This window comes from Pyrus communis, chromosome 7 (assembly GCF_963583255.1).
Source record: "Pyrus communis chromosome 7, drPyrComm1.1, whole genome shotgun sequence".
In the NCBI taxonomy this organism is placed as follows: Eukaryota; Viridiplantae; Streptophyta; class Magnoliopsida; order Rosales; family Rosaceae; genus Pyrus; species Pyrus communis.
Window position 1 is genome coordinate 4,437,982 of NC_084809.1, and position 16,074 is coordinate 4,454,055.

The following is a 16,074-nucleotide window of genomic DNA, read 5'->3' on the forward strand; positions in this document are numbered from 1 at the left end:
CGATTTTTTTTTTTTTTAAGGTTTGTTTTTTTTTTTTTTGAAGTTTTTTTTTTTTTTTTTTTTTTTTGAAGAAGAAGAAGAAGAAGAATTTTTTGTGGTAATCCACGTGGTGACACATGATTAGATTGGTGGGACCACTCATGTGCCACATCATCATACTAACATAAAATATAATGGAAAGACCAAATAATTAACGATAGACAAACTCAATAACTACTTCTATCGATTTTCATTATTAGGGACCAAATAACAAAAATCATTTTAGCTAAAAAGTCATTTATTTTATGTGTTGAGCTACCTATCAATTGACTATTATTTTAACTACACGTGAGTGGTAGATTGAAACAAAACTATTATTTTAACCCGTACATTTCGTATGTTGGTCAACTTGTGAGTTGACACGAACATCAAACTTATAAATAGATAAAGCCAAGCATAATTTATCGTTGTTTGAAGTTGAGTGTCGAGATTTTTATTGTACACTTGTGTATACCATACAACATGTAATCATTAAATCATTGTTCGTATATTTAACGTTCAATTATTCGATGCATGTTATACACCAATGTATAATACAACTGTTAATTCCGCATTACAACGATTGGAGACTGCTTTTGACTCTTTGACTTGTTTTGTGCACGTTTGGTTTGCTTGGCCACCGCTTGGGAGGCTCCACCGGCCATAATAGTTGCCACTTTTCAATTCCCAATTTCTTCACATGTTTATCTCATTTCATCGAGTTCACATCCTGACGAAGACCTTTGACTTCACCGACAGTCCACTTACCCAAAAACCCCACGTGATCAAATGCCACCATGAATCAATTTTTTTCACCTTCTATATAAACAACGTCTCTTCCACTTCCCCACAACACAATACATTCTTTGCTAATTCCAACTGAGAGGAAAAAAAAAGACTCCTGCAATGGCCTGCTCAAGCTCTTCAAGACCCAGTTAGTGTTTCTTCATTTTTCTTTCGCAATAACCTTACAGCTAAAATACGTTTTTCGTCCCTGTAGTACCCTCTAGTTTTCTCGAAACTCAACTTTCGTGTCTCGGTAGTTTGTTTTATCGTCATCATTTCTGTTCACGGACATCCGTCAACGTAAATACTATCTTGTTTGAAATTCAGCAAATGTGATAGTCTTGTGCATGATATTAATTGAGTCAATGTGTCACATTTGTGTTGAATTGATGGTAAACGTTGCTGTTTCATTTTTTTCTGCAGCAAAAGTTCAAGAACTCAACGTGTACGAGATCAACGAGCGAGATCGTTCAAGCCCTGCGTATCTCAGTTTAAGCCAGAAACCTGTGCATGCCCTCGGAGACCTTGTGCCCTTCACTAACAAAGTATTTTCCTTTTCCTTTTCCTTTAAAAATTATGTTTACAAATAAAATTTCATTGGATTAGGTTTACATTTGCTAATATACCTCCGTTGTCTGAATGTAATTGCAGATATACACCGGAGATCTTCAGAAACGATTGGGGATAACGGCGGGTATCTGCATTTTGATCGAAAACAAGCCGGAGAAGAAAGGAGATCGATACGAGGCAATTTACAGCTTCTATTTCGGGAACTACGGTCACGTGGCGGTTCAGGGGCCGTACTTGACTTACGAGGACACGTATCTGGCTGTGACTGGTGGGTCTGGGATTTTCGAAGGGGTGTACGGGCAGGTGAAGCTGCACCAGATTTTGTTCCCCTTCAAGATTTTGTACACATTTTATCTGAAGGGGATTGAGGATTTGCCTGAGGAGCTTACAAATGTGAAGGTTGTTGAGCCCGGCCCTGGTGTGGAGCCCAGCCCTGCTGCCAAGGCCTGTGAGGCCCATGCCACCGTGTCCAACTTCACCAACTGATGAGAATTATAGTACGAATGAGAGGAATTGGATGAATATGGTATTTAATTAAATGTTTTGTGTGTTTTGAAGTCAATGTATCGTTTTGAACAATGCATTTTATATATCAAGTTAGATGACAACTTTTGATGCTTGTTTAGTAACACTCTCAAGAGATGAATCTCAGAAATATGACCAAACAATTCCTATCTCCAAGAAGAGTCAAACTAGATAAAGACGAATATGAAGAGCCCAAGCACCACGAGTTTATATCAAAAAAGTGGTTACCGTTTGATGGACTAGATATGATAGGTTATGTATTTTGGAATGGTTAGGCTAGAATTGGAAGGGAGAGGTTGGGAAAGTTGTCCCTAATTTGGTGTAAACAACTTAACTGGATAGGTTCGGATTGAAATAAATAAAAGCATACAACAACCACCATCCATCTCTCACTGCAACAACCCTCGCAACCCATCGAATAATCAACTCACGATGCTGCTTAAGACCCACCACAACGCTCACGATGCTTATAGAACGTTGCAAAGATGTTAGCTCGCCGAAATTGTCACCGAAGTTGAGGATGAACGCTAGACTTTGTCACCTGAACAGAGAAAGAAGAGAGGATGGCGACGAAGGGTGAGGGGATTGGGTTCATAACCCATGGGTTGTGTCAAGTTACATAACCCAGATTATTATGAGCTCAATCCTTTATTCCGAAGTTAACTTACACTATTTCTTATAAAGTGTGTTAAGTGACTTAAGTTGACAACAAATTAGATAAAATAGCTTTGAATATAATAGTAGGGATGACATTAGCAATTTTTAATGAATTTAGAGACTTATTTTGCCACAAAATAATTCAGGAACCTAATTTTCACGAGGTGTTAGTTCAAGAACTAAATCGGCACTTCACCCTATTCCAAAATAAGTAAATTTGATAGTCCATGTGGTAATGTACGTCACACCGAAACATTCATTAAATTTTAGGTTAATTAATTATTTGATACAAGATATGATGTGATTATTAGTTAAGTTAAGTTATAAGTTGGCGCAAATCACTCGATACGTTAAATTGTGATCAATTAAAAGTAATTCGATCTCAGGACAATAAGTAAGTTAAGCTAGTCTATCAAAGATTATGATTTATTTATGCATTTGAATCAATTTACTTTCCTATAATTGCAAAAGATAAATATCTTTCTCCATCATTTTTCTAATATTTTATTTAGAAATAGAAGGGAAATTGTTCTAAACCTTGTTAACGAGGGAATAGGATCCTCTCCGGATTCTTTTTGTGGAGATTTGGAGGATCAATTAATTGTGTTCATTCATCGTACATCGTACGATTAGAAATTATTTTAAAATTTTAATTTAAAATTGGATATAAATAATACCTAACAAAAACTAGCCGCACGATGTACGATGAACAGACATAATTAATTAATTTTTGGATTCCCATAAAAACGATCCGGAGAAGATCCTTGTCCGTTAGCGAGGACTCTTTTTCTAATAATTTATCCAGAAATAGAAAGGGAAATTGTTCTAAACCTTGTTAACGTGGACAACATGACTACTTAAGAAATATAATAATCCAGGATTAGCAAATTGACAGCAAGCCTAAACCTTTAGACTTATTTCTGCAACTTTGGATCTCCCATCAAATTACAAGTATCAAATCTCAAACCCTCCCCCAAAACCAAACCAAACCCAAAAGAACAAAAATTCAAAGACAATGCTCCTCTTGTTCCTCCAACAACCCAACTGACAAAAATCTCAGACAGGCAGTTGTGGTGGTTTTGTTTGTTGGGGTCTCATCATCATCATCTTCTACTTCTTCTTCTTCTTCTTCTTCTTCTTCTTCTTCTTCTCACTCCTCTTCTAATGGTAATTGTCCAAGCTTCCAAGCTCAGCCTCCCAAACCCTTCTCTCTCCTCCCCTCCCCAAATAACTTCCCTCCAATTTGAACCCCATTCTCTCTCTCTAGCCCTCATGCACTCTGACTCCACTTTCTCTCTCTACCCCTCTCTCCCCTCCCCTCTTTCCCTCTCCTCCCTCCCTCCTCCCCAAACCCTAATTGCCCCTCCCTCATCATCCTCCACCTTCCTCCTTCTGCAAAACCCTAATTCTAGCCCCAACACCCGGACCCTCTTCATTGCCTCCGGCCCTCACAAAGGTGGGTCCCAGGTCCTGCTCAGGTTCTACATTCTGCAGAACCAGAAGCAATTCGTGAGGGCTCAAGTTGTTTGCACCCAGAAAGGGCTGAAATTTGATGGGAAATTGGGGGTTTTGGTTGATGCCCATCATGGGGTTTCGATTAAGCTTGCCGGGTCCGTCAATTTCTTCGCCATGTACTCAGTTTCGAGCTCAAAGATTTCGGTTTTTGCTGTGAAAGCAGTTGGCGATGACGACAATGGCGATGATGGGGTGGTTGTGAAGTTGATGAGGTGTGCTGTCATTGAGTGTTGCAAGCTCGTTTGGTCGATTAGCATTTCGTTTGGGTTCTTGATCCTAGGAGAAGATAATGGAGTTAGGGTTTTCAACTTGAGGCAGCTTGTTAAAGGGCGTGTTCGAAAGGCCAAGAATTTGAGCTCAAGTTCGAAAAATGAGGGCCGAAATTTGGGCTTGACTAATGGGGTGATTGGTGACCAAGTGCATAGTGATGTGGGCGATTGTGGAAATAAGCATGGAGGCAGTAAATGTGGTGGCGTTGAAGGGAGTTTGGAGATAATTTGCAGTGGTAACTCATGCGGGAAGAATGATAGGAATTATGTTTCTGGTAAGTAAGCCAATTCTGCATTTTGATTTTACTTTTGCTGATCTTACCTTTTATGCAGAAAATGCAAGATTGCAAACGTTCTCTGTACATATGATTACATATCCGTTGCTCTTTGTTGAGTTGGTACTTAATAGAGTTGGATGCTGGAACTTTTAATCTAACATTTTGCAAGATGAAAGCTTTATAGGTCTTCTAAATTTATCGAGAACTTAAGCAAATCCTATGGCTTTATGATAACCATATAACCAATAAGGATAGCTTAACACACTGCTAACTTCTAAGTGCTATTTTTTCCCCCAGTGGCCTTGTTTTTTCAAAGCTAATTATAGGCTTTTTTATTATTTATTTATGTAACTTAGGTAGTGTTGATAGTTTGAGCAATCCTTATTGTGAAAGAAGGTGAATGTGTTAACTTGTAAATGCATAGGCACGGTAGAGGATTCAAAAGGTCATAAATATTCAGTGTAGGTTTTTCTTGGAAGTTTCAAGGATTGCATATGAGTCTTATTGTTTGCATATGATGGAAAAGGCTAAACTTGGATGGCGGGAAGGTTGTTGAAATCCATATTGGTGTTAACACTTTGGGAGTGCTAGGGTCAAGGTTTGACGGTGGGAAGTAATTCGGGTTTTTAGAATAGGGGTTTCTATTCGAAAACCAAAAAAACAAAGAAATGAGGTTAGCATTCCTTCAGCCCACGACTTTCAGTCTTGAGTTAAATTTAGGGTTCATGATGATGAAAGATCGTATGCATAGGCATCCCCTAGCTGCATTAGAGTGACTATCTAGATATATTTTGTAAATTAACTAGCCACTAAGATGAGGTTGGATCCTCTAGTAAATTAGTGTACTTTTATATGCAGTGTGTAAGTAAAAAGGGATTCCATCATTTGGTCAAGTGCATGAATAATGTGGTTCTCAAATTTGATTTTATACATGCAATCTGAAAGATCACGATTGGGATTTGAAGTGACCTACCATGATTGGCTTAACAAAACAGTCCTGTATTACCGCATTGAAATCTTGGTATCAGGCTTTTTCAGTGTTCTTGCTACTATGAAAGTGTCATGATCACTTTGTCTTAAACCAATACCATATACCCGTGGATCTTTATGCACATCCGATACCTTATTGAAATTTGTGTTACTATGGTTGTACCCAAACTCCTTCTCACAATGACTGGTCTATCACCAGCACGTTATGGATTAAATGTGAGAGGAAGGGTTGTATTGTAAACAAGATCTTTTCCATTATGTGTTGTAACTTTAGTTGTAACATATCTATTTGTGTTACATTAGTTAGGCCTGTTTCTTAAGCCTGAACTACTTGTAACTTATCTATGTGTTTATCTGTAATTTCCACTGACAAGTTGTTTTTTAGGTATTTCTTTTTTACCAGGACATGGGTGCTACTCATATAAGCAGGGTGCTGTCCTTTGGTTAAAATCATAAGGATGCCTCTAGATGGTAAATCACTGATTAGAAAAGTAACTTAACTTTCTTATCATCGAATTGGAATCTGTAGCTCATAGACAGATTCTAACCTTGATCCCCTCGAAAATTCTCTACTGTAGTATAGTTCTGTAGTATGTTCACCAGATAACTGCCCCTGTCCATTTTAGATGGAAGTGACTTCGATTAATTCTTGGTTTTAGATTCATATGAACTTGTTTTGCCCTTAGCTAATTTACTAGTGTCTCTAACGCTGTGTTTAACCTTGCAGTCAAGCAGAGGTGTGTTAAACTGAACCAAGACTCTTGTGAAGAGGGAGTGTGTTTTGTGGAATTCAAGGGAAAGGATTTTGAAACCTCAAAATCGAAAAGAACAATACCAGCAAAGGCAATTTCTATTGAAGCACTGTCCCCCAACAAATTTTTAATCTTGGATTCAGATGGAGGTTTACGCATCTTGCACCTCTCCGGTCCTATAATTGGATCAGAAATAACTTCTTGCGTGCAGCATTTGCCTCACATTATGAAAGTGCAAAAGCTGGCTGTTCTTCCTGATATAGATTCAAGTATGCTTCTCCTACCCATTCCATTTTAAATATCTTTCATGCTTACATGTTGGAACACCGAAGGTCTTTTGGATTTGCAGTATGGAAACAGTAGAAATAGATGATCTTATTGTGCAGATAATTGTAGGATGTAGCTTGGTTTGTATTTTTATGAATGAAACACTTAATGTTCAACTTTAGAGATAGATTCAACCATGAGGTTACTCTTCACTATCTCATTGCCCTCTGAAAAACTTGGAAACCTGCCATCACTTTGCAGGAACTCAATCTGTTTGGGCATCAGATGGATATAATTCTGTGCAGATGATGTTGGCATCTGACGTGGATATTGTGGAAAATGAGAAAAATGACAGTGAGGAAAAGCTGATTCATGTCTCAGGTTTTCATTGTCCTTACTCGTTAAATTTGAAATCATGTCGTATCTTTCATTGTAACATGTCAAATAAATTTTCTCGTTTTTTCCGTAATTCTATGAGATTGTGATATTGTTTTAATTTTATCATCAGTAGAGGTCCAAACTTGGTCATCAAATATTTGCACCCAATGATCCCCTAATTGATAGGGTCGTTTGCATTGTATTTACCTTATAATTTGAAAGTCAAGGTCATATGCCCCTTATTGGTTTTAATTTTCAGTATTTCACACTCAATTCTTTTTTCTGTGCTAGTTCTTCTCACAGTTTTTGCCAGTGAAAAAATTCAAGATCTTATTCCTATGGCTGCAAATGCTATTTTGATTCTTGGACAAGGTATGTGGTTTTTTTCTTCTCCTTGTACTTTATATGCAATAAGTGTTGCTGGATTTGAAATATAGATAAAAGGTTAATCGTCATATGTGATTGTATTAAGCAGGAAGCTTGTACACATATGCGATTTCTTGAAGTTGCATAGTTACACCCACCTTTTCTAATTGGTGAGCAGTTTGTCTTGAATCTATTCACTCAAATATATATTTTTTCTTCTGTGGCTGTGATCTAAGTTGGTTTCTTCTCAGGACTTCTGACTTCTGGGCTTAAAGGAGCTCTGCCAGTATGATTGTGAACCTGGGGTAATGTTACCAGGACTCAGAAACAAGTTGTCATGTCTACTCTGTATTTTAGTATGGAGTCTTAACTCATATTTTTATTTTTGTAGGTGCCCTTCTTGTGTTCTTTGATTTCCATGGTCCCTTGCGTTGTCTATATTACCGAAGTCAGGAGCTGCAGTTTCCCCTTTACCCTAAAGTGATAAAGACTTTGAGAATGCTGAGCTGTTGAAGGTATGCACTGTCATTTAAATTTTTCGTAATTGAAAAGATCAAAAGAAGTTAATTCAGACTATGGGCTGTGGATTTCAATGGTAGTTTGCATTCATTTGCTACATGGTAGTGTAGAGATCATGTAGATTGAGACTCTTTTTTGTGCTAATGTATAAGTGTTTAACAGCGGAGTCTAAGATAGTGAGTCCATGAGGGGCCAAAGGGTTTTCGGCCAAAGTAGCCATTCTATTCTCAAATACTTGTGTTTGGATTTAAAAGCTTGTTTATGCAACCAATAACAAGGATAGATCTTTTCCCCTCCATTTTAGGTGGTTTGGATTTAAGGGGCCAAAAGGTCTGACTTTAATCTGGTATTGGTTTCTTAATGTTTGCTATCGTTGTGTGGTTTGCATCACTACATAAATCTTTTCCCCTCCATTTTAGGTGGTATGGAATCGGTACCAGTTGGGTGTGTGCCATTGCTTTCTGAATTCTTAAGGTTGATCCTTTCAGCAACTGAAGGCTACTTCTGTTGTTCAACCTAACTCCATGAGCTACAACTTTGTCATATCTGAACGTATTCGCTGCTGGTCCTTCTGTGTTGCCTCTGTCGAGCATGTCTCTATTCTAAGGTTGTCAACTGGAGAACTGAAGTGCATTCGCCAAAGGTAAAAGAAGCTATGAGACGGCTAGCAAGGTTTGAGACTGATATGGATGAAACTCCAGACTTTACGAGACTTTCAGTTCTTAAAGCTTGCAAGGTCTGTAATAACACTTCTAACTTCGCAGTTCTATCCACATATTGACTCTGCGTAATAACGCTTTTTGTTGAACTTTATCCTTGCGATTGTCTAGTACTGCTGTTGATGATATGGAAATGGAAAATATACTAGTTTTCATCAGCATTAGTAAAACCCCCACTTCCTGTCGTGAACTTGCAACTGAAATTCTATTGTGGAGGTATCTCAACTCAAACGAGCATTTTCCTGTATTTAATTTTTCCACATGACAGGGCTTGATTAGTTTGGAATAACGTCATAGCAACGCTGTCGTTATTGTCAAGTTTCTCTCCTTTCTGTGAGACCTTGCCATTCACAGCTGAATTTTCTCTGGAAACAAATGTTTTTAAGTGTTGGATTTAACAGACATCTTTGATTTACAAGGACAGTAATTACCTTAGCCAAAAAAGAAAATAAACGGACAAATAATATCCAGATAAGACCAGATTATTTCCTCCTTCCTCCTCTCGAAATGCGCAGTGAAAGATTTAGAGATTAAATGTGGGGTGGGGTTTGGTGGTTTGGTGGTTTGGACCGCACCTGAAACCTACGTTGCATACACAGCAGACAAAACTGACGACCATGATGATGAGGGTTCCAGAGGGGGTGGGGCATCCGGCATCCCCATAATTTGAGGATAGCTTGAAGAGGAAAAGGGATCATATCCAGATCTCTTCCTCTCACTAAGTTCGGAAATTCGGATTATTAAAATTTGATAAAACGGTTACAAACAGGAATTCACTTTAAAAGTTAAATTAAATTTCAATGGTCCGAATTATCAGATTTGATGAATTAGGAGGAAGAAATCCAAAGAGGATTCCTTTCCCTGACAGGGATGATGAGGATGTTGACAATCACATGATATGGAAATTCACAGCCACACACACTCACACGCACACGCACACACCCACGCACAGAGAGAGGTTCACTGTCTCTCTCTCTCTCTCTCTCTCTCTTTCTCTCTGTGTAAAGAGACACAGAGTCTGCTCTCCGGTTCTTTCTATCCACACTTTTTTCTTCTTTCCATCGAGATCCAGATGCAGGTCCAGGCCAGACCGAAAGCAACCCCACATTGTTATCTGCTTGCTTGATCAACTTATTTGCTGTTTTAAAAAAACCCATTTCCCCAGAAAATTATAAAAAAAACCGGATGTGATTTTAACATTTGGTTTCATATATCACAAGTTTTATGCACTGTCATAATCTCATTGGTTTAGACTTAGAGAGGTGAGGTAAATAATAGGCCGATATTTGCACTATGTAGGATAATATATATTCTGCTTGGTCATATTTTTCTGTTATAAAAATTCTCTATATGCTTGCTGTGCTTCAAAGGGACGCGTCGCTAATGTTGTTGATAATATATCAGTAACATTTATGTCTGCTTTATTGGCTACAGTAGTATCGACACATTATTAATGATGTATTGCATAGGCTTCTTGATCTAGTATCCCCGCACATTCATGATATCTACATTCAACTGTGCCTCGGAGACAATCGAAGCATGCCCGTCCAGTGTGCTGCTTTCATGACATGCTTTGGTCGCGAGTGTCTTCCTATGTTCTTCTAGCGCCAAAAGAAGTTGTGTCCATCCCGGACATATGACATGTCCTCCAATGACCACATGTTCTTAATAAAATACAGACGCACGTTCCATAGTCATACTACTTAGAGTTAAACATATACGTTTTTACCACCAAACAACAATGTTTGACGTAAGTAAGTTCCTCATCAATCTGAATTATCTTCCCTTTCATTTTCTCCTCATGTTCCTCTCTTCTTATTTGAACACTTAAAATTAAGTCACATTGTCATCTTGATTTACCTTTCCGCAAAGGGAGAGAAGAAAAAAAACTGAAAGAGAAAGAGAGGATGGGAAGGAGGGGAGAGACCCAACTCCATTCCTCCCTCGTAATTGCTCAACTAGGCAATCCCAAATCGCAATAATTCCATAATTTAAAACCCATGTTACCCCTATACCTACGCTCACCTGATTGAATTCAATTTCCTGACACTTCTGTCAAAAAGTTATACACATTCATACAAGTAATCAAATCACATCTCCCCTGACTTCACTCCCAGGCAGCAGTTTCCCAAATGGGGAAAGTTGGGGACGCAGATTGTCTGTCCTCCTGTTTGGATGTTCTTTTTATCTTTTTTTTTTATTTTGTGAGATCACGATTAAACCACGTTAATATTTTATATTGATTTTTTTTATAAAGATAATAGGACAAAAAACAATAAAAATATAAAATATTAACATAATTTAATCGTGATCGTACAAATAGAAAAAGATAAAAAGGGCACTCAAACAGAAGGGCAGGCAAAATCTGCCTCCGAAAATTGGGTGCACTACATAATGCACTCACATTTTCAAATGCTAAATTTGGTTGGACTGTTTGATACCAAAAAATTCAACACCATCGTACTATTTGCAATGCTAGTCCTTTGATAAAGCACAGCTACAAACCAAAATTGCTTACCATATGACCCCACATTCCAGTGTTTATATATGAATTTTGAGATTCTTTATACCAATTATATCGTCAGTTTTGCACACGTACAGCTCTCAAATCTTTGGCTCTCCGCAGAGAAGTGGTGAATTGTCATCTTTCAACCTTTCTTCCATTTGGTAAAAAATCCAATAGAAGCATAGGAAAACTATAGTCTGTGTAGGAAAGATTATCTCTTTCAATTAAGATATAATCTGAGCAGCGTCACTCATCCAATAAATGTTTGTCACGTGTTTAAAAAGTAATTCACTTGTCCTGCCATTTGACGAATTGGTGACATGATTGTATCTCTTTGGCCATAGGAGCATTTTTCTTTTCAAATGACGGACTGTTGATATTTTATCTGTAATATGTCGATATCACTGTGACCAACAAACGTACAAACATGTTATATGTATTTTTTTTGACAATATCAATGCATGTATTTTCTTTTGAAAAACACCCTAAAGAATTTATTTGAAAATCATACCATAAAGTTATAGAACCGTGTATAATTTTGAACAGGTAAAAATATAATCTTTAGTCTCAAAATTTGTACTACAGTCTGCAGCTTTTCCCTTCACTTTTTTTTGTTTTTGGTCGAGCTCTTTTGGAAGGAGAAAGCGAATGAATTTTTACCCTTTATGTGCGTGTGTGAGTGTATCATTGGCAGCCAAAGCGGCAATACTTATTTCATGTGCTACTCTTTTTTATTCGAACGATATTCTAACTCAACCAAAATTACACTGGTGCAATTCAAACTTTGAAGTCACATTGTTTTAGCCAAATTGCTTATGTCCAAGCCTATCGTATGCCGACATGTTTAATCCCACACAAATATAAAACTCATTTAAACTACATCTTCCCACAAACAGAAGCACATTTTACAGAATTTGGAAGTCTGCATGTTTTCATGCTTATTAATTATAAAACTCAAACCCCTTAAAAGAAGACCATTCCAAATTGAAAAGTCAGAAGAAGAAAAGCTCATTCCATTTGATCTCCACCATGGAAGACTCACCATACGGTTCGAGAAGGCGAGACGAGCCGGAGTTCAACCTGAAAGAGTGGGCTGTGAAGGCCAGAATCAGCCGCGAAAACCCGAAGTCTAGAAGGTTTTCGGCTTCTTACATTCGAAGCTTCAGAGAGGACACAAGGTCTTTCAGATCAAACATTACAATCTCCAGCACTGCTTCTTCCCCTGGCTATAACTTAAGAGGTACCCTTCTCTCTGCTTCACTCAAAACCGAGTTTTTTAATCCACCATTTCTCATAAAAAAAAAAAAATTAATAAAAAAAAAAACTCCTCCTTTTTGGCAGATGAAATCGACCCAGCAACGTACTCATTCACCACAGCCCTCAAAGGTACGAAATCATGATCGTGAAAGCATGTTGTTAGTTCAAATTCAAATTATTATATACAGCTCAGAAATTCTTTGTGCATGACGTTCGGTCTTTATTAACGTTCTTAAATAACAAAGGAAGATAGACGTCGATTCCAAAACCAGACTAATATAAATTTTCTGTGCAGAACGTCTCATCTTTATTATTGCTTTCTTTATTAAAAAGCAGACGTTTGTTCCACAGCCGGACTAATATACCAGATTTTGTGTTGTTCTCGCAGCGTTGCAGGCAAGGTCCGCTCATCATAGTTGGGAAACGTCATCACCGGAAGGGTTTGCTTTGAATTCAAAGTGGAACGAAGCAGAGAAATACATATGCAACCCTCTATCAGGGCAGGTTCCAATGGAGTGTTTATCTGCAAAAACACTTAGCGGAAGATCGTTTCGAAACGTAACGAATCGAATCACAATGTCTGCACCTCTTGTTTACTCTTCCCACTCGAGACCAATCCATACAACCAACATTGCCAAGCCTTTTTCTAATCCTACAAAAGAAGATTTGGCTCGTCAATTTCCAATTCCAGGTTCAGTCATTTTTCTTTCTTTTCACACATCTAATTATTTTTGTATTTTGCTTCTTCTAATATTGCTTTTTTGTTTCACCAATAGCTGTTTCACTTCAAAGTTTAGCGATACAAAAATGTTTGGTAAAAATAAAACGTTTTGCTTATTTTAAAAGTAATAACCTTCAAAAGTTGCTTTAATAAAAGTGGAGTTGGGATTTTAATAAATATTTTTAATTCTTGTAATACCCTCGATAATTTTTAAAAATGACATAACACATTTTATCTTTGAAAAACAAAGTGATCACCACCTACAATTACAAACCCCAACCTCTTACATCACCACCGCCATTACCACCACCATTTTTACCACAATCACGCCGCCACCATTGCCACCACAGCCACAACCACATTTCTCGCCAACGTCGCCGCCCCTACCACCATTGTTACTTTTGCACCCAAACCACCACACCCGATTATTGGCACCACCACCACCATCACAACCACTATCATGTCCATATTTGTCATTATATATAATTATATCGCTTTTATATTGCTTTTCATCTTTGCAACACTTTTAAACATATAGTTTATCAAACACTTAACTGTTTTATTTTACATTATTCTTAAACCACAACAAAAACAATTTTAAGAAAAGCACTTTAAAAAAAAAGAAACACAACAATCTAAAACTAGCCTTTATTCAATTCAAAGGCCCAATCTAAACGAGGTGTGGAAAAATCACTTCATTTCTCATGGAATGATAATTACAACTTTCAATCACAACTTATTTTTAATGCAGAGAAGCAAATAGATGGAATGAGAGATGTGGGAACTCAAAGCACTCCTCCTGATTTGAGTTCAAGTAGTTGTCCTAGCTCTACTTCAACCCCTCCGATCGTAGTGAGATCGTCAAATCGATTTCGAGGAGGAGATTCGTCTAAAACAAGTGCAAAATCAAAATCTGATGAAGAGGTATGTTTTTGCTCATATTTGTAACAAAATGCTAAAGAGTTAGCCATGTTGTAGGTTTTTAAGACTAATAACAGAGAAATAAGCACAAATAAAACCGATTTATAAACTGTTTAAGATTAGAAGGACAACTGTATACATTTTATTGCTTGTTTATTGTCTTTGCATTGAATATTTTATTAAAAATTTGTGACCGATTACATGATATGCATTTGGGATGCCGGCAGCGTTTCTCGTGTTTTTAATTAATGATGTGTTTCTGAAGATGGGACAATTAAATGAAGGTCGTTTGGTGTCATAAAAAATAGAGTATTCCCTTCAAGGTGGGGGACTAGCAGATTGAATTGGTCCCTCTGGTTTTATGTGCTTTCCAGCACATAAACTCTCTTCTCGGAATATCATTTTGCCTCCAATAAGAAAAGAAAAACTTTGGGTAGGGTAAGCTGTCACAGTGTGTCGGACCGTGTGCATTAGGAGTTGTATTCACAATTTCACATGGATTCCAATAGTATCAAATACAGTTAGACTCGTCCTTTTGTAATACTACATGATTATTACGTGATAATACATTATTAATATGCGATATTGGCAATCGTATTATCTCGAGTGTAGATAAGTTTCTATCCTCTCTAAGTTTCAAGACAATTTGCATGTAGATAAGTTTCTATCCTCTCTAAGTTGCAGGACAATTTGCACGTCCACCACCACTTCGCTTTAACTTTTTGCCTTGAATTATGCAGAAACTATGTGTTCCTTTTTTACCGGATTTGAATCCCATCCGGATTCAAATTATGGAGATTTTAGAAATCTTCACATCTTAGATATTTATCGTGCATCGTACGGTTAGAAATCATTTGATATTTTTTATTTAAAATCAAACATAAATAGTACATGATGAAAATTGATCACACGATATACGAAGAATGGCTGGAATGTGAGGATCCCTAGAATCTCCACAAATGAATTCGGAGAAGATCCTCTTCCTTTTTTACCATGACCTTTTTGTTTTTGTGTGGAAACCCTGAAAACTCTTTCAGTGCAAATGTTAAAAAGGATTCTTCACTTTTTTCTCCCCCCCCCAACACACCCCCACCGGTTTTGATCTTTCGGATTCTCACTTAACCAGCAGGGTTCTCTCTGAATCCTCTTTGTGAGGATCCTGAGGATTCGTGAATCGCGTTCATTTATCATAAATCGTGCTCTTAGTTTTTATTAGGTATTATTTGTGTTTAATTTTAAATAAATAAATTTAATATGATTTCTGATCGCACGATATACGATGAACGGACACAATTAACGGATCTCCGGAGTCCTCACAAAAAAAATCCGAAGAGAATCCGGATTCCTCACTGAAAATGCCCCATCACTTATTTATTGGTTCATCTTTTTGGAAAAGATGGTCATGTGTTTCAGGGTTTGTTACTTGATGATTTCACTATTTAAGTGCAAATTTGTTGGGAACCGGATCCCCTCTGAACCCAAATAAACTGAGCTTAAGGATCAAAGGATTCAGGCCGTTGAAATTTGATCCAACAACTACAATTATTACATCTTTTAAAGGGCCCCCTGTTTGTAGCCGTTGGATCAAATTTCAACGACTCGGATCCTTTGCTCAGAAGGCTCAGTTTATTTGGGTCCGAAGGGGATCCGATTCCAATTTGTTGCATCTTTGGACTAGGTGACTGAGTCATGTCCTTTCAAACTTTTGGCTAGGGTTTGTGATCATCAACTTGTACATGTTTGTGATGGAGATTGTCATTTGATGGTCTTTGAGATGGAAGAGGATTTGCTCTAGATCTTAGTGACTGGAGCCTTCTCATCAAGGCATCTGGACCACTGATTGGTGTGCAAGTCAAATCAGTATCTTTGGTTGTGTATGGTGGACCAAAAAAATGAATTAATGGAGACCGTTGGATTCAACTTCTACGGTCCAGATGATTTGATGATGAGGATCCGGACACTTAAGGTCCGGAGCGGATTCTCTTCCCTCCGAGACCGTGTGATTTACCATGGTGACTGATGGTTGCAGAAAGTGACACTAGTCTACTCTAGCAATTGAC

At 37.6% G+C, this 16,074-nt stretch overlaps 2 protein-coding genes across 2 annotated transcripts; both read left to right on the forward strand.

Moving 5' to 3' along the window:
• The first annotated feature begins 882 nt into the window (after positions 1 to 882).
• On the forward strand, positions 883 to 1,991 carry LOC137740995 (allene oxide cyclase, chloroplastic-like). The gene is made up of 3 exons (XM_068480802.1): positions 883 to 952; positions 1,228 to 1,349; positions 1,456 to 1,991. The coding sequence occupies exons 1-3, from the start codon at positions 925 to 927 to the stop codon at positions 1,858 to 1,860; spliced, it is 555 nt and encodes a 184-aa protein (XP_068336903.1). The 5' UTR covers positions 883 to 924; the 3' UTR covers positions 1,861 to 1,991.
• A 1,466-nt stretch (positions 1,992 to 3,457) lies between these two features.
• On the forward strand, positions 3,458 to 8,765 carry LOC137739889 (uncharacterized). The gene is made up of 8 exons (XM_068479626.1): positions 3,458 to 4,615; positions 6,336 to 6,629; positions 6,889 to 7,008; positions 7,297 to 7,377; positions 7,481 to 7,541; positions 7,623 to 7,676; positions 7,763 to 7,886; positions 8,310 to 8,765. Exons 1-5 carry the CDS (start codon positions 3,721 to 3,723, stop codon positions 7,507 to 7,509), a joined length of 1,419 nt encoding a protein of 472 aa, XP_068335727.1. The 5' UTR covers positions 3,458 to 3,720; the 3' UTR covers positions 7,510 to 7,541; positions 7,623 to 7,676; positions 7,763 to 7,886; positions 8,310 to 8,765.
• The last annotated feature ends 7,309 nt before the right edge of the window (positions 8,766 to 16,074 follow it).

Excerpts from the sequence above, each read along its gene's own strand:
- LOC137739889 (XM_068479626.1), top strand. The coding sequence starts at position 3,721 with ATGGTAATTGTCCAAGCTTCCAAGCTCAGCCTCCCAAACCCTTCTCTC. Across the intron at positions 6,630-6,888 it reads TCTTCCTGATATAGATTCAA|GAACTCAATCTGTTTGGGCA; the intron begins GTATGCTTCTCC and ends ATCACTTTGCAG. Across the intron at positions 7,378-7,480 it reads TATTTTGATTCTTGGACAAG|GAAGCTTGTACACATATGCG; the intron begins GTATGTGGTTTT and ends TGTATTAAGCAG.
- LOC137740995 (XM_068480802.1), top strand. The coding sequence starts at position 925 with ATGGCCTGCTCAAGCTCTTCAAGACCCA. Across the intron at positions 953-1,227 it reads CTCAAGCTCTTCAAGACCCA|CAAAAGTTCAAGAACTCAAC; the intron begins GTTAGTGTTTCT and ends TTTTTTCTGCAG. Across the intron at positions 1,350-1,455 it reads TTGTGCCCTTCACTAACAAA|ATATACACCGGAGATCTTCA; the intron begins GTATTTTCCTTT and ends ATGTAATTGCAG.